Below are 27455 nucleotides of genomic sequence, written 5' to 3' on the forward strand. Positions count from 1 at the left end.
AATCATCTTCTTATGTTGACAGTGTCTAGGTATCAGCCTGAGCCTGACTCAAATCTTCTTTCGTGGGAGGAAAATTATTGGGCAGTTTGTGGTGGAACATTTTTAATCCCAAGGTTTCCTCAGCCTCAGTGAATGTACTTTAAAGCCGGGATATAGTAGAGAGGTGATCCCTGACGACTGGGGCCTGAGTGGTTGTACTTTATCTCTCTGCGCTTGAAACGGGACACTACAAGGCATCTACGCCATGGCACAACTTAAAAATTGCAGCCAGTGCAGAATGCAGCAACCTGCTTATGCAATGGGATTGCATGCGGGAACCCCGTTACACCAGGGGCGCCACTCTCGCCCGGAATGGGTTCCCGGCGCAGCGCGGCGACTGTGCGCGCGTGCAAAGGCTGGGGAGCCGCTCCCCGCGGAAGGATACGGTTCAGGGCCGCGCGCCGAAGCGCTGGCGGGTAAGCCGAGGACTCGTTCGGCAGCCGCCCCTAGCGGCTGAAGCAGGCGGATCCCTGCGCCGCGGCCCGTATTTCCGGGGGAGCCTGCGGCGGGTGCGCGCGCGCTCGGGGGAGGCCGCAGGGAGCAGCAGCAGCAGCAGCAGCTGGGCCATGGCCGCGCGCTGGGCGACCCGCTGCCTGCGGAGCCAGCACGCCCGTGAGTGACCCCGACCCTGCGCGGGAGTAGGGGCAGTGCCGCCGCCGCCCCGCCCCGGGCCCCGCACTTTGGGGGGAGGGAGTAGGGCAGTGACCTCCCCCCCCCCGGCCCTGCACTGACTATTGGGGGTTGGGTGTAGCTATGTGTTATTTGCATAGCTTCCGCAGTGTGGTAGGTGTGAACACCAGGTTCCTTCCCTCTGCTGACCTGAGGCTTTGTCTCCACTTAAAATGCGACAGCTGTGCCTCTGTAGCACTTCGGCATAGGGCAAGGCTACAACTAAAATGATGCAGCACTTCAGTGAAGATGCTCTACACCAACAGGAGAGAGCTCTTCCCTGGCATAGTTAATCCACCTCCCTGAGAGGTTGTAGCTCACCTCTCCCACTGACATAGTGCACTCGTGTGTGCGTGTGTGTGTGGGGGGGGGGGGTTAGGTTGGTATGACTACATTGCTCAGGCATATAGATTTTTTTCACACCACTGAGCCCTGGTCTACACTGGGGGGGATCAATCTAAGTTACGCAACTTCAGCTCGGTGAAGTTGAGGTACTTAGATCAATTTACCCTGGTGTCCTCACCGCAGTGAGTCGTCTGCTGCCACCCCCACCCCCGCTCCTCCTGCACCTCTCACACCAGTGGAGTGCAGGAGTTGACAGGAGACAGCTCGGGGGTCGATTTATCACATCTAGACTAGACACGATAAATTGATCCCCGCTGGATGGATCCGGCGGGTAGTGTAGACGTACCCTGAGTGACATAGTTATACAGGTCTGTAGTGTAGTGACCATAGACACTACCTGTGCTGGAGCTGTGAAATGGACAAGAAAGCCAGCTCCTGGCTCCCTAGCCGGGCTTCTTGGCTCCCCCCTTGCTGCCAGGAACGGAGCAGCTGACCAGACACCAGGCATGAATCTCCCTGCCCGGAGCCTGGCTTCCCTCCCCCCCTCCTGTCTCTTGTTGCTGTAGTTAATCTACCTCCCCGAGAAGCAGTAGCTAGTTTGACCAAAGAATTCTTGTGCTGACATAGCACAGTCTACACTGGGGGTTAGGTTGGTGTAGTTACATGTCTCACAGGTGTGGATTTTTCACACCCCCAAGAGATGTAGGTATATCGAGGTAAATTTCTAGTGTGGTCCTGGCCTCGGTTATAACTCTGTGGTTTACCTGTCTAGGCACAATGTTTTAACTTAGGGGTTTGGAAGCAGCTCTTGTATTGTGCAGGTTTTTTTGTAAGAGTAATATTCTCCCAACCCCCCGTGCCTGATTTCCAAAATGTTTTGTTTCGTTGTGGATCACCAGTGATCCATGGATCATTTCCTCGTGGACTACAGAATGTGAAATGTTTTGGAAATCATGTGATGTGTGTGTGCATGCAGAATCACTTGTATAAATAATAAAATTCATATTTTAAAATAAAATGAGATGTTTGTTACTAAAAACAAAAGCTTGCAAAATTCAGTTATGTGGGACAAGTAAATTTGTTTAAATAGGCAAGAAAATTATTATGGTAAAGGCTGAGATGTCAGCTGGTAAATTTTTATAACTTTGCAAGGCTTGGACTTAGCTAATGTATTTAATTTAGTGATCTGAGGTGCTTCTTATTTATAATCATTGAGTTAAAAATGGCTCTGGATAAATATGGACAATAATTTTTGTAGTTACTCATGCTAAGGTGTGGGTCATCAAATCTCGGATTTCATGATGTAAGACAATTGTTGTAGGAGTCCGAAAGGAATGTTTCCTCATGGGCACCATTGCATAGTTAAACTAATTATGCCTGGATTTTTGTGTTCTTTTAAAACATCAGGTTATTCTCCCGCAGTTGGGGGCGGTTTACAGGACATGATGCAGCAAGGATTTTTCATACAGGATCAGAACACAAGTTCTTTTGAGAAAAAATTATCCCACAATTCCTCTTATGTATTCATGAGGAGAAAGTAGAGAGAGATACAGATGCAATCATGGCTTGTAATAGTCTCAAATACAGAGTCTGAAAGATTAAAAGTAAGATTTTAGGTTTGTGCTGAGCCTTTCTATTTAAAGGCTAGCCTTTCTATGTTTCTATTTCTATGTTGTTTAACTTTTGAATATTTAGGGTCTGGTTTTTGCATAATGAGTGATTCTTACAAATGTTAAGTGTGAACTGGAAGTTAGTTGCATTGCAATATGGATACAGTTGTATTACAATTAAAGGTTTGTTGAGTTAGTGGCTCATGTTTTTCTACTCATTGACTATGCTAATTAGTCTATTTATATCTGTTTGTGAAATATTTTGAGAAGCTGCATGTTGCTTAGTTAAGTCACTTCTTTTTCCAGGGTTTATTTCAACAGCTCCTGCTTCTCAACTGTCAAGAGCTGAGATTGTTCAGATGCGTAATGAACTCTTCACTAAGGAGAAAGAGAGACAGTTGTCTCTCTATCCACGAATTGAGAAGATTGAAGTAAAATATGTTGGCAAATCTCATCCTGGCACTTCATTTGTTATGAACAAAGCTTTGTCTACTCCATACAATTGTGCCATGCGTAAGTAAATGGAATCACAAACTGTTCCATTGTGTATCAAAATCACTTTGCTGATAAATGTATTTACCAACCAAACTGGCACATACTACTATTGTGGTCATTGTAAAGACAAACGTAGTGGTCCAGGTAATAATACATACAATCATAGTATTTCAGTTTGTACAGATAGTGGGATTTAAGGAAAAAGTTAATTTCCATGGATTCTGATAGTATTCCCGCACAAAGGTTTTTCCAGCAATGACTCTTGCATTTTGGTATGATAAGTTTAGAACTCTAAATTGCAAATTTTAGCTATATTAGAGGGTTGTTGATCACTGCCTTGAATTCTTTCACTTCTTTTTTAGACTTAAGTGAATGGCATTGTAAGAAATCAGTATTGGCACTTGTGGATGGAGAGCTTTGGGACATGTATCGGCCTTTGACCAAATCATGTGAAATTCAGTTTCTTACTTTCAAAGATGAAAATCCAGAGGAAGTGAACAAGGTAAGTCAGCGTCTTATTTCTTTATGCAGTTTTTCCTGTCTTATCCCTGATTCAACTCCCAAGGAAGTCATTGACGTTTTTCCTATTGACTTCAATGAGTAGGTTAGGGCCTTAGTTTGAATGAAATGAATGAAATTCTAGCTCTTTTGGTTACATGAGAAAATGCAAGTTGTTAAAATCACACATTTTTTGTTGGCTTCATCTCTGCTGCTGTTTGGACAGTCTACTATCACCACCTGTATAGGAAAGCAAAATCTTAGTCTGCACTCTAGAGAAACCAAGAGTTGTATTAAAGCCTGAAAACTAAGATATTAAGAAACCTTTTCCTTCAAGCTGCATATGAACAAGATTGACACTGCAGTAGCTGGGAATAACCATGTTGAAAAACTTTACTGAAAGTGTAGTAGGATGCATAAAATAAGTTTAGTCTAAATTTCTGTAACTAAAAATTTATAGCCTACTAATCCTACACTAAAGATTCTACATTATATAGAGGGAAAGAGGGTTTATGAACAGTTCCAGACAGGGAGAGGAGGAGCAGAAGTAGTTGTGTTTGTAATATGTCTTCAGTGCATTAATACTGGCTCAAATATGGTAGAAGAATTGATTTGTCACTACATGTAAGTATCTATTGCTTTCACCAAATATATTTATTTATGTAGTTGATCTATCAATTCTAAGAATTCAGGTGAAATCCTAGTTTGCAATTTAGGAATGTTTTTTGTTACATTATTATATTTATATTTTGGGAGCACCTGGGAACCCAGTCATTGATCAGAACTCCTCTGTGCTAGGCACTGTACAAATACAGAATAAAAAGTCTCTTCCCCAAATTGCTTATGATCTAAGTGTAGAACATGAGACCACACATAGATACAGAAGAATATTGTAGTATACAAAGGACTGGGAGTCAGAACTGCCCGGTTCTGTTCCTGACTGTGTGGTCTTTTGCAAGTCACTTAAACTCTGTCTTTCCATTAACCTATATATAAAAGGGTCAAATTGTACTTGCTACATACCTTTCAAAGATGATGTGAGGAATATTACTTATATTGCATACTAAAAATAATAATACTTTACATTTTTAGTCAGTGATGTTAACTTCAGTAAAGAATCATTTTGGCCGAAGAGTGCATAAGCTGGGTTAGTGTTCCCTCTGCTTTAAAACAGGGTCACTCTGGAAGAAATACATGGTAGTCTCCTAAATGCCCCCCTACAACTCAAGTTCCACATCCATCTGTTTCCTTGAATTCTGTGGGCATGAATAATATAGGTGGTAATGTTGATGTTTAAACTGTCAGTTCAGGCATCAGAGTTGTTGTTTCAGGTTGTCTAAAGACTCCAGTAAACACTTGATTAGTGGACACTACATTAGTTTACATCTGGTTCACATTTTGAAGTTTATCTTCACATCCGTAAGGGGTTAGTATCTTGATTATTTCTCAGTGAAAATTTAGACCACAAAGTGCAGTCGCTGGGACAAAGCACTAGCTTGCAAAATCACTGTGTACTGTTCCAGTTCAACCCCTTTCTTGAAATACTGTAAACTTTAGAACTTACTCTAGGCCTGAAGATATAGATACATAGTAACTAGTACTTCCTATCCTCACTTTCAAGGTCCTCTATAATCTCACCTCACTACACCTCTCTTTTCACTTGCTGCTAATTCTCCTCTCTCTTGATCTACTACTTGCATCCCTACCTCCTTGCTTCTCCCTTTATCTCCTTCTCATGCTCTCTCCACTCTCTTTCATGCTGCCTCCTGCAACTTGAACAGTCTGCAAGATATTCTCTCCATCCTCTTTCAGATCCCTCCCTTGAAATACGTTTTTTTCCAGAAATCTTTTATACCTTATTTTCTCACCTTTCTTTACCTTTACCTTTTTCTTTATCAGTTGACCTGTCTCTTAGAACCTGATCCTGCAGTTAGAGCCACATGGGTGGACTATTGAAAGATCAGGACTGTTGATTCAAAGCTTCTTCCAAAAGGGTGAACATGGAGTTCTATTTTGTAAAGCTTATGTTTGTAGCACTGTATAAATAATAAAATACTTATATTTTATTAAAATACTAATGCACAATGGAAACTAGCAAATTTATGAGGAATTCAGTTTTAAAGGAAGAGTCACTATTTGAATCAATAGCTGAACTAGTCTGTCATGAATTGGCAACTTCAGTATAGTAAATTTTGTTTGAAATGCTCTTTATTACAGGCCTATTGGCGTTCCTGTGCCATGATCATGGCATGTGTGTTAAAGCAGGCATTCAAAGATGAATACTCAGTCAGTCTGATCAGAGCTCCAGAAGTGCCAGGTGATATAAATTTTTTTTGTTGATAAGCTTGCATAGACCCAGTTCAGGTGCATTCCAGCACATTTAGGGGCTCTCTTTCCTACTGATGAGAGGGATTTATTATTCCTGCATTTCTAAAATGTGTCACTGTAATGTCTGGGTGCTCTAGACATTCATTTTATGTCCAAGGAATGTGTACTCTGGGAGTACAGCCCAGTTGTACCTTCTCTCTTCCCCTTTCCCTCATCATTTCAAGGGTCAGACATTAACATCTAGTGATGTTGGAGTGACATCACTAATGTGCTTGTAATAATTGGGATTTCAGAATTGCTTATCTGAACACTTGAAATCCCACCCAGAATGCCTGCATGAAGAAGTGGTCTTGCACCATGTCCTGAAAGTGGCAAGACTGATGCAGCCTAATTTCTGCTGGAAGCAAGTTTTACAGTTTTGGACCCTCCATTAAGGATACAGTGACCCAGACCGGTCTGAGGTGTAGTCTCGCCTCAGTTGGAAGTGTCTTTGCTTATCACAGCTGCTTTGTCAGAGTGCAGAAATAGAGGAGGTCTCTGACATAACTGGCTCCAAGCCCATTTAGGGCTTTTAAGATGAGGAAAAGGACCTTAAATTATACCTTGTATGATAAGCTAAAGCAGCCAGTGTCGGATATGATGAACTGATGTTTGTGTGAAATTTCCTTTAACGTTGTTTACTCATGTAAAATATCAAGTTATATTGGGGGACTATTGTAATAGTTAAGCATAATAGCAAAGAGCCTTGACAATTTCTGCTAATCTGTAGTCTGAATTTTTTTACAATTTTAAATTGACATAAGCAAAAGGTTTTCATATTTATTGTTAAGAATATATATTCAGACTGCTGGAAAGAGAGCATTTCATCCTTGGGCTACTTAAGCGAAGCCTGAAATTGGTTGGCTATCTGACAGTATGTCAAAGTGCACTATGAAACTTTTAGTGTGCCATAGCAGGGTCCTCACCGTGACTTCGTGTGTGGCAGATTAGTGCACAGTACAGTTACACCTTGGCTTGTTGCGCACAAAGTCTTCATATAGACGAGCCCTAGGTGTTTGATACGTGTGAAGCTGGTAGACTGACTGTCAGGTTTGACAATAACATACCATAACTCCAAATGGCTTTTAGGCAGAGAGGCCAAGGACTGAATAAATGTGCATGGAGACCATGCTGTCTCCTCCTACCTCAGTATGTTGTCAGAGTTTGAAATGGTGTTGCTGCTGCCTGTGTTACCTCCTCTGTGGATAAATAAATGACTTCAATATTATATTCTGTCTGTCTGGCACCTTTCAGAAATACAATCATCTGTACAAGTGAAAAGTGCAGAAATACTTCAGAGAGGAGGAGGGCCTGAATTTATGTCATACTTATCCAGAAAAAAACTGTTTTGATGAGTGGGTACAGACTGCCATGCTCTTATAAAAACTGTAAATACCTGGAACATATTTTTGGGGTGAATATTTAAGAAACAAACAGAATCTGTCATTTGGGTTTTATAAAACCCAAACTGTCCAGCTGTGATTATAATCCACAGATTTCAGCTTGTGATCCTTGCTATCTTTCTATAACAGAAACAGCCTTGTTTTGGCCCTTATTTATTCAGACTAGTAATGTTTTTGTAAAAATGTTGAGGCCATGAAACAAAATGTATACTTTGTTACAAATAACAGCATTTTCTCTGGCTCTGCAGTGATCTCTGGAGCTTTCTGTTATGATGTTGTTTTGGACAGCAGGCTTGATGACTGGAAACCAACAGAAGTAAGTACAATTTATCTTCTGAAAAGTCATTACACCTCTACCCCAATATAACGTGACCCGATATAATGCGGGTTCGCATACAACACGGTAAAGCTCTGACATGCTGCTCTGAGCTGCGTATTAAGGGTGCCGGTCTGGAGCTGAGGGGTTGGAAAAGGGGCAGAGGGTCTCAAGGGCGGTTAGAGGCTCCCCCCACCCCCACCCCCAAAGGGTCTGGGAGGCGGGAGCTGTGGGGGGGCACTTTTGGGGGACCCGTAGTCCCAGAATCGCCCGGGGGATTAGCGGGGGGCCAGGAGCAGCCCGCTCCACTTCCCTTGCCCTGGCCATGTCGCTCGGGGGAGGGGGTTTGGGGGAAGGGATCCCCCTTGCACTCACCAGCAGTGGAGGAGCCCGGCTCCAGCCCTCTCCACTCTGCCAGCTCCCAGCCACGGCGCTCCGCTTCCTGCCGCAGGTGAGTGGGAAGCGGGGTGCCGCCACTGGGAGTTGGCGGAGTGGAGCGGGCTGAGGCCGCATTGCTCTGCTTCCCGCCGCTGCTGCTGAGTGCCTGTTGGGGTTGGCTGTGGATAGGGGTCAGAGTAGTCGGGGGACAGGGAGCAGGGGGATGGGTAGGGCGTGGGGTCCTGGGGGTGATTAAGGTTGGGGGTCTCTGGAGGGGGCGGTCAGGAAACAAGGAATGGGGAGGGGGGCAAAGCAAGTTCGTTATAACATGGTCTCACCTATAACATGGTGAGATTTTTTGTCTTCTGAGGACTGCGTTATATCGGGGTAGAGGTGTATTATAGTTTACTCCTCCTTTGTTTCGGTGACCTCTCTTTTTTTAAAATGGGAACAGTCTTGCTTTACTGTGGCAACAGTTTAGAGACCCCTATTACCTGACTACCGCAGGCAAACCTCTGCCCCCATGTGGAGCCCCATTAAATTAAAGATGGCTGTAGCTAGCACAGTTTTTTTCTCCAAGTATGGAGAAGGTGATATATGCTTACTTAGAAATATTATGAGTGTACTAAATATTAAACTGTAATTGTCCTCAATAGTCTGCATCTATATGGCCTGTTTAAGCAGAGGGCTCAAAGCTGTTTAGACCTTTAATCAAGCCTCATGACTTCTTGTGAGGTTAAGTCAAAACAAATATATTTCACTGGGCAGGTGTTTCTTCTTACAATGCATGCTCACCAGAAGAGGGGAAAAAAAGATGTATGGCTAAGGGGGCAATGTTAACAAAATACAGAATTTCACTTCAGTGCAAGCTGTAGTTTAACTTGCCCACTTTGAAAAACTTTCTAAGGTAGTTGTGAGTCATCTTCAGGTTCTCAATCAAGTAAATATTTTGATTGTTGCAAATGTCTTCTGAGTACTGAAGTTTGATTTTTGGAGTGGGCAATCAGTTCTGTATTTATTGATGTATCAGTAACGTCCACTCTTTTGAATTTGTTAGTAAAGAGGGCACTTCCAGGTGGGATTTTGATTGATCGCTGGAAAACTAGCCAGGGATTAGCCAGATTAGTGTTCAGCAGTGGCAGGATCATGTCTATGCATATAGTATGTTTGGAGGAGCTTGTGGAAGCTCTTCCAATGAATTAGAAGTCTCACTAAAAATTTGGAAATGGGAGTGCGTCGGTTATAAGGAATTCCCATTTTCTTTGGGCCTGATGCAATATCGATTGAAGTCAATGAAAACACACCCATTGATTTCAATGGCAGGGGCCACTCCCATTTAAAATTACTGTTGGTAGGACATTACAGTTATCATTACCATGCCTATTGCTGATAGATATATTTATAGGAATTTATAGATCTACTATGAGTATCCTTAAAAGTTTGTCGTTTACCATTTTTACTGCGTGTTACAATGTTTTTTATACATACAGTGTGTATTAAAGAGCAGCTCAAGAACAGGGGTAACATAGTCTACTTTTTTGTTTTAAGGACAACTTCCGTTCTCTTACAAAAGAAGCATACAATCTAATTCACAAAGATCTGCCATTTGAAACATTGCACGTTGACGCAAAAGTGGCATTAGAAATGTTTCAGCATAACAGGTCAGTGTTTATTTCAGATTTAAACAAAAATAGTAAAGACCAAATTGGATTGCGAAAGGAAATATAACCTTTAAAAATGTGACAATTGAAGTATGGAGGGTTAGATCCTCAGTGTAAATTAGTGTAGCTCCACTGACTTCAGTAGAGCTAAACTAATGTACACTAAGTTTTCCTGTTAAATGCGTACACTAGGTGGCACTACAGTGTATAACTGAGAGGTGTTTAAGAACTTGGAACAGTTATGAGATTTTGTATTTAGTATCAAACTAGTGATATCTTGACATTCTTAAAGTTCTTTCACCATATTATTCGTGATTAGATTCCTCACATGCTTATTCTTTTAAGTTTTTTGGTCTATACAGCACATCTCTGTATTGAGAGATTCAAATTCAACATGTGAATCCAGGAAGTTATCCTCTAAATACCATTACATTTTACCATCAGCCTTGGTTAACAGGTGACTGGCTATGCTTGGCACTCCACCCAACTACCTGGGAGGCAGTGTGATCTAATAGATAGGTAAGCCCCTTCATTTTCAGTTTAAACCGATTTTTACCAGAAAAATCGCAGATTTTACAAAAAGGATTATTTGTTTTTTCCGACTTTCACCTTACTTTTGTATCATTCAAATATATAAAAATAACTTGTTTTATTAGGAAAATACAATACATTGCATGAGATAGATGTATTATGGTAATGCATTAGTCTGTGTGTGTATATGCAAAGCTGTCTGTTGAAGTAAGGCTATGTATTCGATTAGAAGATGCACACAATAAACAAACAGGCACGCACACAAGCTCTGAAGTGTGTGTGCATCTGAATGTACTAATGAATCTCACATCCACTTCGTACACATTTCAAGCTGTTAGCAGATGCTGTTTAAAGAGCTGACACCCAAAAATGGGAGGAAAACAAAAATGTGTCAGAATACATTTCAGAAAACAAGGCGTATTAAAGTTTAAAAAAAACAAACAAAAACCAGGAGAAAAGGATGAAGTTGAGTGTATACCCTCAAATGGTAGGGCCCAGTTATTAAATGTAAATATTTATAGGCTATTAGTTCTAAGTCTACAATGGTAAACTGTTTGTTTAAATGAAAAGTTTTATTTGGGGATTGGAGAGGTATTGTTTTCTTAAACTCAGAGATGGCCTGGTGTTTTGAGTTCTGTTTTAGTTCTGCAGCAAACCACGCTGAATTTCATTAATCAAAGCATTAATCTACTGAATACTTTTTTACTAGTTTTTTCCACCGATCTTCACCTGTTTCTGTTGTTGTTGTTGTGATAAACACTGATCAATTCCTGTGAAAAATAAAATAAAACCCAAAAACGAAGTGCCCTATAAATGGGGTACTGACCAGGGCCTGGGATTTATCCCTGGCTTGGCCATGATCTACTTTTTGATCTCAGGCAAGTTGCTTTACCTCTCTGTGCCTTTCTTTCCGCACCCCATAGTTGTGGGACAAAAATAATGGATACTAATGGACTCTTTTTTTAATCAAGTGAAGAAACGCATACCACCCGGTGGCTGGAAGTTAAAGCTGGACAAATTCAAATTAGAAACTAGGCAGACATTTCTGCAGTGAGGGTGTTTAATCATTGTAACAAACTACTGAAGGAAGTGGTGGATTCTTCATCACTTGATGTCTTCAGATCAAGGCTAGATGCCTTTCTGGAAATTATGCTTTAGCTAAACACAAGTTAGTGGACTTATTACAAGGTAGCTGGGTGTAATTCTGTGGCCTTTGTTGCACAGGTGGTCCGATCAGATGGTCCCTCTGGCATTAACATCTTTGTATCTAGAAAGGCTTATTTTTATTGAAACATTCTTTCCACAAAACAAAATGAATGTAACTGCTTTGAGCTGGACTGGCTCATTCATGACATACATACTTTTCTTGAGATATGTCAAAAAGGCCTTAAAATATGAAAGGTAAGGGTTTAAAATTGTTTCTAATCTTATGAATATTGAGCACAATTATTAAAAAGGCTTCTTTGATGCATAGATCAAAGATTTTTCTCATTATTTTTCCCGTATTAACTTAATAGTAGAGTTAAGGATTAGGTTCTGAAAGGCTCCCATTGACTTCAGGGGGCTTCTGCATCAGACCCTTATAGATTACAAAAATAATATGAAGCAACTTGATTGTTTTTGCTTCTTCATATATGTAACTTTATATCTGACAAATTTGTGAAGTGTGCTGGTTTTTTTTCAAGGTACAAAATGGATTCAATAGAACAGAAAGCATCGCAAAATCCTGAAGGTATAGTAAAGTTACATAGGTGAGTAAAACTTGAATTTTATTTTGTAATGATTCACAATAAGGTCCAGTTATTTTGCAAAATTATATGCATCTGAAAAAAAGATAAATGACTTGTGATGTATTTTTAATTAAACTTTGATTTCTGGGTTAGCTGTATTCTGATCTATATAGGTTCTTCCACATCACCATTATTGTTATATTTAACTCTTGATGGGGGCTCATTAAACTTTTCAGAAAGCTTTTAAGATAGTGGGCTTCCTTCCCCTCCTGCCTCCCATCTCTTACTGATGGTAAACACTGAAAAAAAACCCATCACTTTAAAAGCTTTATATTAAGGTTCTAAATTAAAAACTAGTTTTAGCAATTTGATTGTATTAGAAGGAAAATACTTTAAAACAAAAACTAAAATGTTCCTGATAATCTTTTTATGCCAAAATCTCATTCCTTTTCCAGTTTTGGCAAACTGTAGTCCTGTCAGCATTGCATTACTTACACTTACGTTTACACTGGAGTCAGATTGGAACTGGCTTCAGGTGTTAAAAGAAAGAAATGCAGAAGAAAGTTGTAGGAATCTGATTGGTGAAGGGAGAAATTGCTTGAGAGGGGAAGAAATGTTTGTCAGTCCATGAGTTGTAAAAGGATCCATTTTTGGTTTAACCTCGTGCATGCTATTCAGACCACTTGATGTTTGTGTGTTACCATGAGTTGTGGTTTTGGTTTGGAAACTCCCTATGGAAAAGTAGGCTTTGCAGAGATGGCTAGTTTTGCAATAGTGTTTTTCCTGGGAAAACTATATTTGCAGAGCACAGAGTGGGGACTGAGGACAGAAGGGAAGACGGGTTGGCTGATCTTTGAAGGAAGTGTGTGATGTGAAGGGTTTCTCCTGCATTTTGTATATTTTCCTGGGTTGGTATCTTTGTTCCTTTTTTTAGTTAGTTAGTTAGATTCATTCATTCATTCGAGTTTTCAGATATATGATAGGGGGAAATCCTCCTTGAAGCAATAAATAGAATCATAGAATATCAGGGTTGGAAGGGACCTCAGGAGATCATCTAGTCCAACCCCCTGCTCAAAGCAGGACCAATTCCCAACTAAATCATCCCAGCCAGGGCTTTGTCAAGCCTGACCTTAAAAACTTCAAAAGGAAGAAGATTCCACCACCTTCCTAGGTAACCCATTCCAGTGCTTCACCACCCTCCTAGTGAAAAAGTTTTTCCTAATATCCAATCTAAACCTCCCTCACTGCAACTTGACACCATTACTCCTTGTTCTGTGTTCTGCTACCACTGAGAACAGTCTAGAAGATCCATCCTCTTTGGAACCCCCTTTCAGGTAGCTGAAAGCAGCTATCAAATCCCGCCCCCATTCTTCTCTTCCGCAGACTAAACAATCCCAGTTCCCTCAGCCTCTCCTCATAAATCATGTGTTTCAGTCCCCTAATCATTTTTGTTGCCCTCCGCTGGACTCTTTCCAATTTTTCCACATCCTTCTTGTAGTGTGGGGCCCAAAACTGGACACAGCACTCCAGATTAGGATTAGTTTAGGGGGGAAGAATAGAGGGGAAGGATCATGTCCCTCGATCTGCTGGCAATGCCCCTACTTATACATCCCAAAATGCCATTGGCCTTCTTGGCAACAAGGGCACTGTTGACTGGTTGATCAGGATGAGGCCAAAATGGAGTTTAAAAACTTTGATCCAATGCAGCTAGGAGTACAATGACTGGGCAAAACATTACAAGGGAATCTGTTTTAGCCATTTGGAAGTTCAACTGAATACAAAAGTCCACTACAATTTTCATTTTTAATGCTTTTCTTTCACAGGGCAGCTTTGGCCCTTGGGCTGAAGCCCATTGAGATTCTGCAACAAAATATGCTTAGCTGACTTTTTGCTCAATACAGCCCTTAGCCGGCAGGTTGTACCAAAGGCTAAAACAAATAAAGATCATAGAAGTGAGAAATGAGTATTATGTCAATAAAATCCAAATCCTGCCAATGCAGTGACTCTTTTATGCAGCATGTTTTCTAATGCTTTGTCTGGTCTTGTTTTAAAATGTCTCAAGCAATAGGGCTTCCACCAATTCCCTTAGAGGACTACTTGCTCTCTAACAAATCTAGCAGTTTTTCTTAATATTCAGCCTAAATCTTCTTTTTCCTTACTTCAGTCCAAAACAGGTATCTCTCTCCCCAGTCACTTTCACTCAGACCCAGCATATAGTTTCTAAAGGACACTGGGTTCTATTCATAATGAAAGAAATATAAATAATGCTCACTGTAATTTATGCTTCAGAGCAGTATAAACTACAACTCATCTGCATACCTTCTCACACAAAAAGACCAGTTTTTTTCCTAATAATTTTTCCTTTTAGAATGATTATTCTGAGGTCAAATAAGTTTTGTCTCAACTTTAAGCAAATAAGGTTCCTACTTAGAGAGGGTTTGTCTCACTGAGGTTGATTTTTGATTATATTAAGTTTCTACATACAATTTATTTACATATTAAAAATATTTCAGATAAAATGCTAATGATATTACTGTTTGAGCTCATTAAAAACATGCAGTTTTATTTAGAATATGTTTAGCATTCACTGCCAAATGCTACCTTTTAACAGAGGAAGGACTTTCTGACTTTGCTGCTAATTCAGAAAAGGGGACCTTCCAATATCCTCCGAATAAGTGACAATAAAGCTATTATTCTAGTCATTAATAATCATGCAAATTAGAGATGGAAAGACTTATTATCTAGGTCACCGAGGACTGTTCTCTGCAGCCTGTTTACTAGTACTTTATTGGCTTGTTTTAGCGATTATTTTACACTTCAGCTTACAAACATCAGAGCAGATAGATTATTTTTCTCAAATTCTGCATCACTAATATATGAGACAGTACTGAATTTGCACTATATAAGATGCATCATTAAAACATTACAGGGTTTGTCTCTTTTTTTTTTTTTTTTACCACCACTAGTAAACCAAGCTCTTGAAAAACACTAAGTTAAACCGTAATTTAATAAGCAGGCATTGGACCTCAATGACAGCACTCACAATAACAATACTCTTCACACACCTGTGAAACATCTGTTTAACAGGTTTCAGAGTAGCAGTCGTGTTAGTCTGTATCCGCAAAAAGAAAAGGAGACTAACAAATTCATTTGAGCATAAGCTTTCATGAGCTACAGCTCACTTCATTGGATGTTTAACAGCATCCAGCTGCCAGGACAGTGCCTTGAACCAGTGTCACAACAGTAGGAACATAATATATACCCACAATGCCAGGCTCCACTCTGGGGATTTTAAATTACACAGTTTGATTCTGTACAGGGTCTTTCATTCAAATTACACCTATGGGTTTATATTGGTACAGAGAGGGCCAACAACTGCTGAAACAAATGCACATTTCTCTCTAGCAGTTTTTCTTCTGAGACATTTGTGAGTCTGGACACAATACAACCACCCCTCTCTACGCAGGCCGTCCTTTGTGTAGAGCAGTCATATTCAGCCACACAAGCGACACAGCCCCCAAGGCACTTCAGCCCACCCGTTCCCTGGGTGACAGGCAGGTCCGGCCACCCCAGCGCCCACTCGCCCCCTCCCCAGAAAGCCCAGCCGGTGCCCCCGGTTACTTACATTCTCGGTGTTGCATTCATTCACCATAGGCAAGGGAGTTCTAGTGGACATTTAGTGTGTGCTTTTGGGAGTAGATCCTGCATATTGTCATAATTCCATTAAAATCATTGTAGTTATGGCAGTTTACATCAGCTGAAGATCTGCCTTTTGGACTCTAGTTTTAAATTACTTATTCAGGTTAGGAAAACATGCTAACCTGAAGTTTTCAAGGGCACTCCTTCCCCAGATACCAAGAATGCTGAACTGTAGTGGGATGCTTGGTTTGGGATTTGTGTGGGTTTTCTCTTTTGGTTTAGACAGAGGTTCACTATAATTTTCTGTAGATAGGCATTTTCTAAGTGATGATAGAAAGAAATAACCATGTTTGTAATGCCACTATACACGTACATTTACTGTGAGTTTTATTGTGCTCCAATTAGGTTTGGTGACTTTGTAGATATTAGTGAAGGCCTTCACATTCCGAGGACAAGTTTTTGCTTCCAGTATGAAGTGACAGCAGCCCATAATCTCCAAACCAGCCAGTCTGAGTCTATACGAAGGTTTCAGGGTGTGTCTCTGCCGGTTCACTTAAAGGTAAGTAATGCATTCAGTACAAATATTCTTTGCTTAGGGCAGGAAGGAGTGGAAGAAATCTTTTTACATGTCTTCAAATCCTTAGCATATGCAGTGCCAATATCTTGTCATAGTTGTGTTGAGAATAGGGTGACCATATGTCCCGATTTTATAGGGACAGTTCTGATTTTGGGGGCTTTTTCTTATATAGGCACCTATTACACCCCACCCCCGTCCCGATTTTTTACACTTGCTATCTAGTCACCCTAGGTGAGAAGTAGATGAGTGGAAGGACCAGAGAGTGATTACTTTAGGAGTGTCAAGGCTCTGGTTTCCCGGGCACTATTTTAGATATTGAGTCAAAATTCTTTAATACAGACCAGGCTCTGTGACATTAGTTTGTTTTTTTAAAATATACTTGTCTTCCAGTACAGTTATTTTACTCATGTCATTTCTGGAGAGGTTCTATAATTGTCCATCACATTTTTCTTGTTCGTGTGTTACTGAGAATGTTTCCTCCAAGGGAAACAGCAGACTGTCTATTAACTCTTTTAAATGAGTGAAATTTCGCTGCACGTCATTCCAAAGTAGAAAATAAGAATTGCCATTCAGAATCAGACCTCTGATTCCTCTAGTTCAGTGTTCTGTCTATAATCATCTATACCAGATGATTCGGAAACAGGTGCAAAAAACTCTGTAGTGACAGTTATGGAATATCTTGCCCATAGAGTAAAGTTCTTTCTAACCTCCATTAGTTAGCTTCTGGCTTATGCTGTGCATCATGGCCCTATCTATACGGGGAGTGCCAAGTTCCAGTTTTAGCACCTGTCTCTTCTTTTCTCACACTCTTCCTCTCACACATACGCACACCTTTCTAAATTGTTTACTTATGTTTTGGGGGCTACCGTTAGTCTTATATTAGCCCAAATTTCTCTGCCTCAGTTGCCAGCAGAGCAGGGTAGGAGCTTTTGCCCCTACTGAGAGCCAGATCAGCTGTCCATGGGCTAATCCTTTAATGTATGCAAGATCATCTGGGGGTCTCAACCTAGTGGCCTCCTGGCCTTCATTTTTTTGCTGAGAGCAGTTTATTGCAGAAGCAAAAACTTAGAAAATGTCTTGCTTAAAAGGGGTTTTTAAATTGTCAAAATACTTAACAGCAGCGGATACCTCAAGCCTTTCAGTCACAGAATGTGTGGTGTGGTTAATGGGCAGTGTGATTTTTTTCCCCCATATAGGTCTGTTAACGTGTATAAACCCTAACACTAGCTGACACTTAATTGCTGGGAAGGGTACTTCTCTGTCTCCTCTATAATTCACCACTACTTCCCTCTGCTGACACTGCTGGTGTAAGTGTGAATGAGAGGTCAATTTTATGAATTTGCAGAGGTGCCAGTTAGATTTTTAAAGCTGAAATTGAACAAACTAGATTTGCCAGTTTGAGAAGCATTGAGGCCAAATTTGACATAGAATTTAATTAGGGAAACCACTTTTTATTGAGTCTAGGGAACGCTAGCTTGCTAATGAGCGCTAGGTTCTTTTCAGGTCAAGTTTTACCTTGGAGCATTTCTCAGATCAGCACACTTTAATTATTCTTAATCAATCCACAGTTTATTAATTCACCGAGAATCTCACTATATAGTCAACAGTTCATAAATCCAGTTTAGATACAGCAAATGTTCTAGGTGTGTGCTAAACACAAGATACACAGTCTTCTAAGCAATTAATAAAGACAACTGTTGAGGTCAAGCACTTACACCAGAGAACAAAACAAATTGTCAAGATTTCTTATTACATCATAATATTCAGTTATCAGTTCTTTAGTGCCTGTAATACATTTGTCACACTTCAGATAATTCACCAAGGAGTAAGGATGCACTTGTCTTAAGGCATTTTTGTGAATGTGGTCCCTACTATTGGAATTGTTTTGGTATGAAAGGGGAATGTTTAAAATGTCAAAAGTAACTGCTTCAAGTTACTGTTTTTCTTTGTCAGGCCACTTTGCTTGGGCTTATAAAGGAGAATGTATATTGCTTTACTTAGGCTTGGTCTACACAACCAACTGACCTAACTTGCCTGGTGTAGACCGCGCTATGTTAATGGGAGGGCTTCTACTATTGACATAGCTATCGCTTCTCGGGGAGATTGAGTATCTATGCTGACAGGAGAGCTTCTTCCGTTGGCATAGGTAGTGTCTTCACTAAGTGCTAAAGCAATGCAGCTACAGTCCTGTAAATGTAGACAAGCCCTTCGTTTAAATCCAAAATATGGTTACTTAAGATCTCACGTGAAAGAGTGTAGACTCAATCAGATAACATTGTTGTTAATGTTAAAGAACAGAAAGAGAAATACAATCTCTGAAACAAAATCTCACTGCTGCTTAGTCCTGTTAACCCTTGGATGGGGGGTGTTCTTCTTTTCCCTTCGGGGGCCTATAGTGCAACGGCCAGAAAAGTTGATCTTCTGTGGTCTGAAAAGTCTTCCACTTCACACATTTAAATTGTCATGCTTAGTAAAAACAATAGCTTGGGAAATGTTTTGGAGGTGTGGCATATCAAGTGTTACATTCTGAGAGTCTTTCACATGGCTACTCTGGGTATCTGTAGCACTTCTAGATTCTTCAGTGTCTCTGTGGTTTTGGTCAACTCTTCTTAGTGCTGTAACCCTGGAGAAGGAAAGAGGCAGCCCACATGGATTCCGCGAGCTCTAGGGTCCCATATGGTGATCTCAATTTATATATCCTGTTTCAGGATTCGCTGGAGGAGGGCAGTCTTATTTTTTTATTGGGCCCTGGCCAAAAGTTGCTCTCAGCTTTCAATTTATAGTTTCTCTGCTACTTCAGCTGGTGTCCAGTAGATGGCAATGTATAATTAGAGCAAGGCAACATCATTTTGATGAATAGTAAGTTAATTGAAAAATGCATTTTTGGGGCACTGAAACTAGTCACAAATTTCTGTTGTTTGGTAAATAATTTCTTTGTATATTTAAAAAAAAAAGAGGAAGAGATTTTGAAAATCAAAACAGTTGGTTTTGACCACTTTGAAAGTTCAGTTTCAACATTTCATTTTGAAATGACGTTTAGATTAGAAATTTAGTTAACTTTTTTTAAAAAATGGAAACAGTGAAAAGCATGTGAAAACAACCCAATGTGAAAGGAAAAAAAATCATTTCAGGGTGAATGAACTGAGAAATCCAATTATTTGCTCAACTTCAGAACAAATTTTGATCCTTTTTTGTTGGAGTCTTTTTATGTTTGATTAATTTGAAGGTATTTCTGAATTCTCCGGACTATTATTTGGAATTCCTCTTCCCTTATTAAGCAATTTCTATTGTTATTTCCAAGCTTTGCATAGATTAAGTGCTCATAACTTTCAATATTTCCCTTCTTATGCCATATTTAAACTGCATCGATCATTTATACAGAAAACAAAATCCTTTATATTTCCTGTGAATTTGGGGAACGTAATCAGTACATTATTTTAATTATATAGAATACCTAATACAGAACAAGAGAATTATCTTGAAGAAACAGGACAAATTATTTACTAAAAAAGAAATATATCTGGTTTATAAAGAAGACAAATATACAGAATCTAATTTAAGGAAGATTTTATATATTGAACTTTGTTGGGTATCAGAAAAGTTTGGCCTCTGAAACTTGCACCTTTTGGTTCACCCACTGTTCCTAGCTCGTTTAAATCTACATTTTTTTATACTCCTCTCTAAAACTTGATTAATTTCTAGAATGCAATGGGCCATGTGCATAGGCAATCAGGATGCTACCCTTGTTTGTCAGCCTTTGGTAGATTCTTTATAGTTGTGGGGGGGGTGGCGGAGAAAGAGAAGTTCCATCTTCTTTTGCGTAATGGCTAACAATAGTTTGTAGATGTTGTTTAAGTGTTGCCTATTCCTGATGTAATAAAGATTCTTTTGACAATGTTTCTGTAAAATGAGGATTGTTCGTCTTTTATGCTGAGCAAATAAAGATGTGCAACTTGTAACCTAGTTTTGTATTCTTGTTAAGGAAATAGTGAATGTTTTATGCTTAAAGGTGCAGGGAGAGAACTTATGACTGTTAACAGAATATTCAAGACACATTTTTCATTTATACATTTTACACCAGAAAAGATATAAAGAAGACCCCAATCCTGTCAAAGTTTCTATATTTGCTTAAATATATTCATGTGAATAGGTCCATTGACTTCAGTGGGACTATTCATATGTGTGTTTGCATGATAATATCCAAGTGTGCAAGAGAGAGATACCTGTCCAGTTGGAAACGTAATAAAAATTAACTAATTTCAACATGAGCAATCAAACTGCCTGTATTTTTAGTTTTGTTTACAGTGTTGGTGTAGTCATACCTTTCCCAGACTAGAAGAAGCTTGTCTCTCTCACAAACTGAATAAAAGATATTACCTCACATTTGCCACAGGACCTGATTTCAGTTTAATTATAAGTAATTCACTGCACTAATTCACTTTTTTCCAGGCTCATCACACAGTATGGCGAAGATTGCTGGAAAGGTCTCGGAGACTGGTAAGTTGAAGTAGCAGCTAAATACACAGCTTTAATGACTTCTTTTTCTTAAAGTAAAAGATAGAATTGTGTCGTACTGTAGAAGTTAGATAATCATAATTGGAGGATACATACAAGAACATATTTATTTAAAGGAAGGAATCCAGGCCAAATCTTAAGAAAAATTGAATGCTGCATTAGAATATAAATTAAATAATCTAATTGTTTTTGTAAGAAGGAAAACATTTGAACTTTGTGGAAGCCTGAGTTGCATTAAAAATATTTCTCTGGGGCAGTACAGATCATGGAACTTGGATGATATGTGTATGTGATTGCAGATTTTGTCAGTATGGAATTTTTGGTAGAATCATAGAATATCAGGGTTGGAAGGGATCTCAGGAGGTCATCTAGTCCAACCCCCTGTTCAAAGCAGGACCAATCCCCAATTAAATCATCCCAACCAGGGCTTTGTCAAACCTGACCTTAAAAACTTCTAAGGAAGGAGATTCCACCACCGCCCTAGGTAACGCATTCCAGTGTTTCACCACCCTCCTAGTGAAAAAGTTTTTGCTAATATCCAACCTAAATCTCCCCCACTGCAACTTGAGACCATTACTCCTTGTTCTGTCTTCTGCTACCACTGAGAATAGTCTAGCTCCATCCTCTTTAGAACCACTTTTCAGGTAGTGGAAAGCAGCTATCAAATCTCCCCTCATTCTTCTCTTCTGTAGACTAAACAATCCCAGTTCCCTCAGCCTCTCCTCGTAAGTCATGTGTTCCAGTCCCCTAATGATTTTTGTTGCCCTCCGCTGGACTATCTACAATTTTTCCACATCCTTCTCGTAGTGTGGGGCCCAAAACTGGACACGGTACTCCAGATGAGGCCTCACCAATGTCGAATGGAGGGGAACAATCACGTCCTTCGATCTGCTGGCAATGCCCCAACTTATACATCCCAAAATGCCATTGGCCTTCTTGGCTACAAGGGCACACTGTTGACTCATATCCAGCTTCTCGTCCACTGTAACCCCTAGGTCCTTTTCTGCAGAACTGCTGCCTAGCCATTCGGTCCCTAGTCTGTAGCGGTGCATTGGATTCTTCCGTCCTGAGTGCAGGACTCTGCGCTTGTCCTTGTTGAACCTCATCAGATTTCTTTTGGCCCAATCCTCCAATTTGTCTAGGTCCCTCTGTACCCTATCCTTCCCCTCCAGCGTATCTACCACTCCTCCCAGTTTAGTGTCATCTGCAAACTTGCTGAGGGTGCAATCCACACCATCCTCCAGATCATTACTGAAGATATTAAACAAAACCAGCCCCAGGACTGACCCTTGGGGCACTCTGCTTGATACTGGCTGCCAACTAGACACGGAGCCATTGATCACTACCCGTTGAGCCCAACAATCTAGCCAATTTTCTACCCACTTGATAGTGCATTCATCCAGCCCATACTTCTTTAACTTGCTGACAAGAATACAGTGGGAGACAGTGTCAAAAGCTTTGCTAAAGTCAAGGAACACCACATCCACTGCTTTCCCTTCATCCACAGAACCAGTTGTCTCGTCATAAAAGGCAATTAGATTAGTCAGGCATGACTTGCCCTTGGTGAATCCATGGTGACTGTTCATGATCACTTTCCTCTCATCTAAGTGCTTCAGAATTGATTCCTTGAGGACCTACTCCATGATTTTTCTGGGGACTGAGGTGAGGCTGACTGGCCTGTAGTTCCCAGGATCCTCCTTCTTCCCTTTTTTAAAGATGGGCACTACATTAGCCTTTTTCCAGTCGTCCGGAACTTCCCCAGATCGCCATGAGTTTTCAAAGATAATTGCCAATGGTTCTGCAATCACATCCGCCAACTCCTTTAGCACTCTCGGATGCAACGCTTCCGGCCCCATGGACTTGTGCATGTCCAGCTTTCCTAAATAGTCCCGAACCACTTCTTTCTCCACAGAGGGCTGGTCACCTCTTCCCCATGCTGTGCTGCCCAGTGCAGTAGTCTGGGAGCTGACCTTGTTCGTGAAGACGGAGGCAAAAAAAAGCATTGAGTATATTAGCTTTTTCCACATCCTCTGTCACGAGGTTGCCTCCCTCATTCAGTAAGGGGCCCACACTTTCCTTGACTTTCTTCTTGTTGCCAACATTCCTGAAGAAACCCTTCTTGTTACTCTTAACATCTCTTGCTAGCTGCAACTCCAGGTGTGATTTGGCCTTCCTGATTTCACTCCTGCATGCCCGAGCAATATTTTTATACTCATCCCTGGTCATTTGTCCAATCTTCCACTTCTTGTAAGCTTCTTTTTTGTGTTTAAGATCAGCAAGGATTTCACTGTTAAGCCAAGCTGGCCGCCTGCCATATTTGTCATACTATTCTTTCTACACATCAGGATGGTTTGTTCCTGTAACCTCAATAAGGATTCTTTAAAATACAGCCAGCTCTCCTGGACTTCTTTCCCCCTCATGTTATTCTCCCAGGGAATCTTGCCCATCAGTTCCCTGAGGGAGTCAAAGCCTGCTTTTCTGAAGTCCAGGGTTTGTATTCTGCTGCTTTCCTTTCCTCCTTGTGTCAGGATCCTCAACTCGACCATGTCATGGTCACTGCCTCCCAGGTTCCCATCCACTTTTGCTTCCCCTACTAAATCTTCCTGGTTTGTGAGCAGCAGGTCAAGAAGAGCTCTGTCCCTAGTTGGTTCTTCCAGCACTTGCACCAGGAGATTGTCCCCTACATTTTCCAAAAACTTCCTGGATTGTCTGTGCACAGCTGTATTGCTCTCCCAGCAGATATCAGGGTGATTGAAGTCTCCCATGAGAACCAGGGCGTGCAATCTAGTAGCTTCTGCGAGTTGCTGGAAGAAAGCCTCGTCCACCTCATCCCCCTGGTCCGGTGGTCTCTAGCAGACTCCCACCACGACATCACTCTTGGTGCTCACACTTCTAAACTTAATCCAGAGACTCTCAGGTTTTTCTGCAGTTTCACACTGGAGGTCTGAGCAGTCATACTGCTCTCTTACATACAATGCAACTCCCCCACCTTTTCTGCCCTGCCTGGCCCTTCCTGAACAGCTTATATCTGTTCATGATAGTACTCTAGTCATGGGAGTTATCCCACCAAGTCTCTGTTGTTCCAATCACATCATAATTCCTTGACTTTGCCAGGACTTTCAGTTCTTCCTGCTTGTTTCCCAGGCTTTGTGCATAGGCACTTGAGATAACCCGCTGATCGCCCCTCTTTCTCAATATGAGGCAGGAGCCCTCCCCTCTCACACGCTCCTGCTCGTGCTTCCTCCCGGTGTCCCACTTTCCCACTTACCTCAGGGCTTTGGTCTCCTTCTCCTGGTGAACCTAGTTTAAAGCCCTCCTCACTAGGTTAGCCAGCCTGCTCGCGAAGATGCTCTTCCTTCTCTTCGTTAGTTGGAGCCTGTCTCTGCCTAGGACTCCTCCTTCTTGGAACACCATCCCATGGTCAAAGAATCCAAAGCCTTCTCTCTGACACCACCTGCGTAGCCATTCGTTGACTTCTACGATTCGACGGTCTCTACCCAGGCCTTTTCCTTTCACGGGGAGGATGGACAAGAACACCATTTGCACCTCAAACTCCTTTATCCTTCTTCCCAGAGCCATGTAGTCTGCAGTGATCCGCTCAAGGTCATTCTTGGCAGTATCATTGGTGCCCACGTGGAGAAGCAGGAAGGGGTAGCGATCCAAGGGCTTGATGAGTCTCGGCAATCTCTCAGTCACATCGTGAATCTTAGCTCCTGGCAAGCAGCAGACTTCTTGGTTTTCCTAGTCGGGGCGGCAGATAGATGACTCAGTCCCCCTGAGGAGAGAGTCCCCGACCACCACCACCCGCCTCCTTCTCTTGGGAGTGGTGGTCGTGGAACCCCCAACCCTAGGACAGTGCATCTTATGCCTTCCAACTGGCGGAGTCTCCTTCTTCTGCTCCCTTCCCTCACGTGAATAGACTCTTTGTAAGCTCTTATTAAGTAACTTTAAGGAATTGACATTTTTCAAAATTTCTAAAAGATGAGGAAAATAGAATGTTAGCATCTTTGTATATTTATTTTTCTACATGTTTAAGGTTATATGTGGAATCTGGAATCTGAAATGAAGATTTAGCATGAACTTGAAATACAAGTAAAACTGAAAAAAAGCAATTTAATGTTCTAACTGTATGCAGACATCTGGGTTAAAAACAAATACAGGAGCTTTGTGCCTCATGTATAACAAGACAAATGAGTCAAGTTTTTCACTCGCGTCCAAGGAAGAAGGCTGATACTAGGGGTGAGCCTATATAGAAGCTAATGGAAGCCAAAAGGGGAAATGATTGCATTAAATTAAATGTGAGGGTAACCGGAAAGAGTTCTAAAAAGTAAAATGTGCCTGGTGTAAGGAAAGGAAGTTTCCTGTTAACATTCAATCTGGAAGAGAGGACTAGAAAGTAATAGTGAAGCCAGTCGAAGGAAGCATTTACAGTGGCTGAATAAATACAAAAACCATGTTCATGGAATAAAGGAAGTGGAACCCTACTGTAACATCTAGATATAACTAAACTTGGAGAAATTTGGTAAAGATTAAATAGTAAAATTTTCAGACTCTTAAAACTCCAACGCCAATATTCTGCTTGCTGTTTGAATAGCAGCAGAGAAAAAGCATATCACATCTGTTCCACAATCCGCTAATGAAGAAGCATGCTCAAGGCTAAAATATCGTACAATAGAGAACCCATTTATCTGACCCTCCACTATCCATATTAACCGAACAACCAGTGCACGCTCTCCTGTGGCCGCTAGATGCCGCTGAAGCATTGCACTTTTCCATTCTCTGGTTTATCTTGATTTTTGATTATCTGATCTGGCCCCAGTCCTAGGGGCAGCAGGTTTGTATAATTTTTGGTGGTGCCCAGAACAGCTCCAAGTCCTGCCCCCCCCCCCACCTGCCTTGTAAGCAGATATATATTTTTTAAAATAATATAAAAATGTGAGGGTCTGGGGTGGTGCTAGTGATGAGGGGTTCACAATGCAGGAGGGGGCTCAGTGCTGGGGCAGAGAGTTAGTGTGTGGGGGGATGAGGGCTCTGGCTGGGGCTGAGGATGAAGCGTTTGGGGGGTGGGAGGGGCACAGGGCTAGGGCAGAGGGTTGGGGTGCAGGGGAGTGAGGGCTCTGGCTGGGGGTATGGGCTCTGGGGTGGGGCAGGGCCGGGGCTGAGGAGTTTGGGGTGCAGGCAGGCTGCCCCGGGGCCCCCCTCTTCCCTCCCGGCCGCATGCTTACCTCGCCCCAATGTCACTGCACGTGCTCCTAAGGCCCCTCTCAGGTCCAGGAATCCCCCTCGCTTCCCCTGTGGTGGGTGACTGGGGGGGGAGGGGAGGCTGCCATCACATGTCCACCTCCTCCCCTGCTGCTGCCCCTCACTGTAGCCTCACTGGCGGTGGGGGATGGGGCTGCCCCTTGCCCAGTAGGGGGCAGGAGTGGTGGTTGCGAGCAGGGGGGCCCCTGTGCTGGTGGAGGGTCCCGCTGGAAAAGGGAAGTGTCCGAGGCGAAAGGGCAGGGTCAGAGTCAGTCTGCCTTGGCACTAGTGGATGGCGGGTACTAGGACCCTGTGGCAGCAGTTGATGCCGAGAGCCAGCAGATCAGAGCGTAGAGGGGAGCTGCAGGGGGGCAGCCACCTGCTTGAGGCAGGGATGCTCCAGGGCCCTCGGGAGGCGCACGGGGGCAGCAAGTGGGGACCAGGGGACACTTGGGGGAGGCACACGTGGGCAGCAAGCAGGGCTGGGGGAGAGACCTAACCCCAAGCTTTGGTGGAGTTGGGCTCCAGGTCCTGAATATTGCTGGAGCCCGGGCACCATAGGCCCATATAACTCGCCACCCCTGCCAGTCCCAGTTAGATAGGATAAACAGGGTTCTGCCGGTTCTTATAAACCAGTTTGAAAGTGTTTTTAATTGATATTGTTTAATTTTAAAGGCAGTAGTACTTCTTGCTGTATACTATCCTTGCTCAAGTATAGTACAGCAGAGGGGGAGAATGTACAGGGTGTGGTGAGAGAATGAAACTATACTTAACCCCCCCCCCCCCCCCAAACACTGATGTTTTGCAGGTTATTGAAGAGGGCAGTCTGGAAGCAAAAGATGGAAGTCTGGAAGCAAAAACTGTATCAACATAATTCTTTAATTTTCATGTGTAAATTAATAAAATAAAAATGTTTTGAACATGTCTTGTGTGTTATGTATAAAGATAAAATGCCAAGTTCAATCCTGATAACTCAGTTGAACAAAGTTAAATCAGGGATAAATTTAAGGCTAATATCTCAATTGACTTACTTGATTTTCCACATCTGTTAAAACTATAATTAGATCTGAACTAAAGTTTGAAAAGAGTGAGACCTGAATGTTTCGTGTCTGGTAACACTCAGCTCATTCATGGTATTTTCATGATCCCAGATTCTGATAAACCTTTATTCTGTGAGTATTCTATTCCATAAATATCCCAGCTTGGTACACAGAAAATAAGTGAGCTAGTCCATCTGTACAAATTTGATGTATTTTCTTTTCATTCAGTAACATGCAAAACAATTTTTGCTTAGTATTTGTTTCAGCTGCCATGAAAAAAACAACAACTTTGTATCCACTGGAATGCTAGTTCAATTTCTTACCAAAATTATTCCCCAGTGGAATGTCACAAAATGTACATTTCCTACAATAACAAGTCAAAGAAAATTATTTTTTTTCTT

General features: G+C 41.6%; 1 protein-coding gene across 1 annotated transcript; it reads left to right on the forward strand.

The window, feature by feature from the left end:
• The first annotated feature begins 275 nt into the window (after window positions 1-275).
• MRPL39 (mitochondrial ribosomal protein L39) lies at window positions 276-26938 on the forward strand. Its single transcript, XM_073363237.2, has 10 exons — window positions 276-651; window positions 2970-3176; window positions 3521-3660; window positions 5874-5973; window positions 7675-7742; window positions 9669-9781; window positions 11998-12063; window positions 16087-16240; window positions 20708-20755; window positions 26823-26938. Exons 1-10 carry the CDS (start codon window positions 294-296, stop codon window positions 26886-26888), a joined length of 1320 nt encoding a protein of 439 aa, XP_073219338.2. The 5' UTR covers window positions 276-293; the 3' UTR covers window positions 26889-26938.
• The last annotated feature ends 517 nt before the right edge of the window (window positions 26939-27455 follow it).

The sequence above is a fragment of the Lepidochelys kempii genome, chromosome 1, assembly GCF_965140285.1.
Source record: "Lepidochelys kempii isolate rLepKem1 chromosome 1, rLepKem1.hap1, whole genome shotgun sequence".
Lineage (NCBI taxonomy): Eukaryota > Metazoa > Chordata > Testudines > Cheloniidae > Lepidochelys > Lepidochelys kempii.

Bases quoted from the DNA above. Each gene is read 5' to 3' on its own strand.
- MRPL39 (XM_073363237.2), top strand. From the start codon at position 294: ATGCAATGGGATTGCATGCGGGAACCCCGTTACACCAGGGGCGCCACT. The intron at 652-2,969 runs GTGAGTGACCCC...TTCTTTTTCCAG, and splicing joins CCTGCGGAGCCAGCACGCCC to GGTTTATTTCAACAGCTCCT. The intron at 7,743-9,668 runs GTAAGTACAATT...TTTTGTTTTAAG, and splicing joins ATGACTGGAAACCAACAGAA to GACAACTTCCGTTCTCTTAC.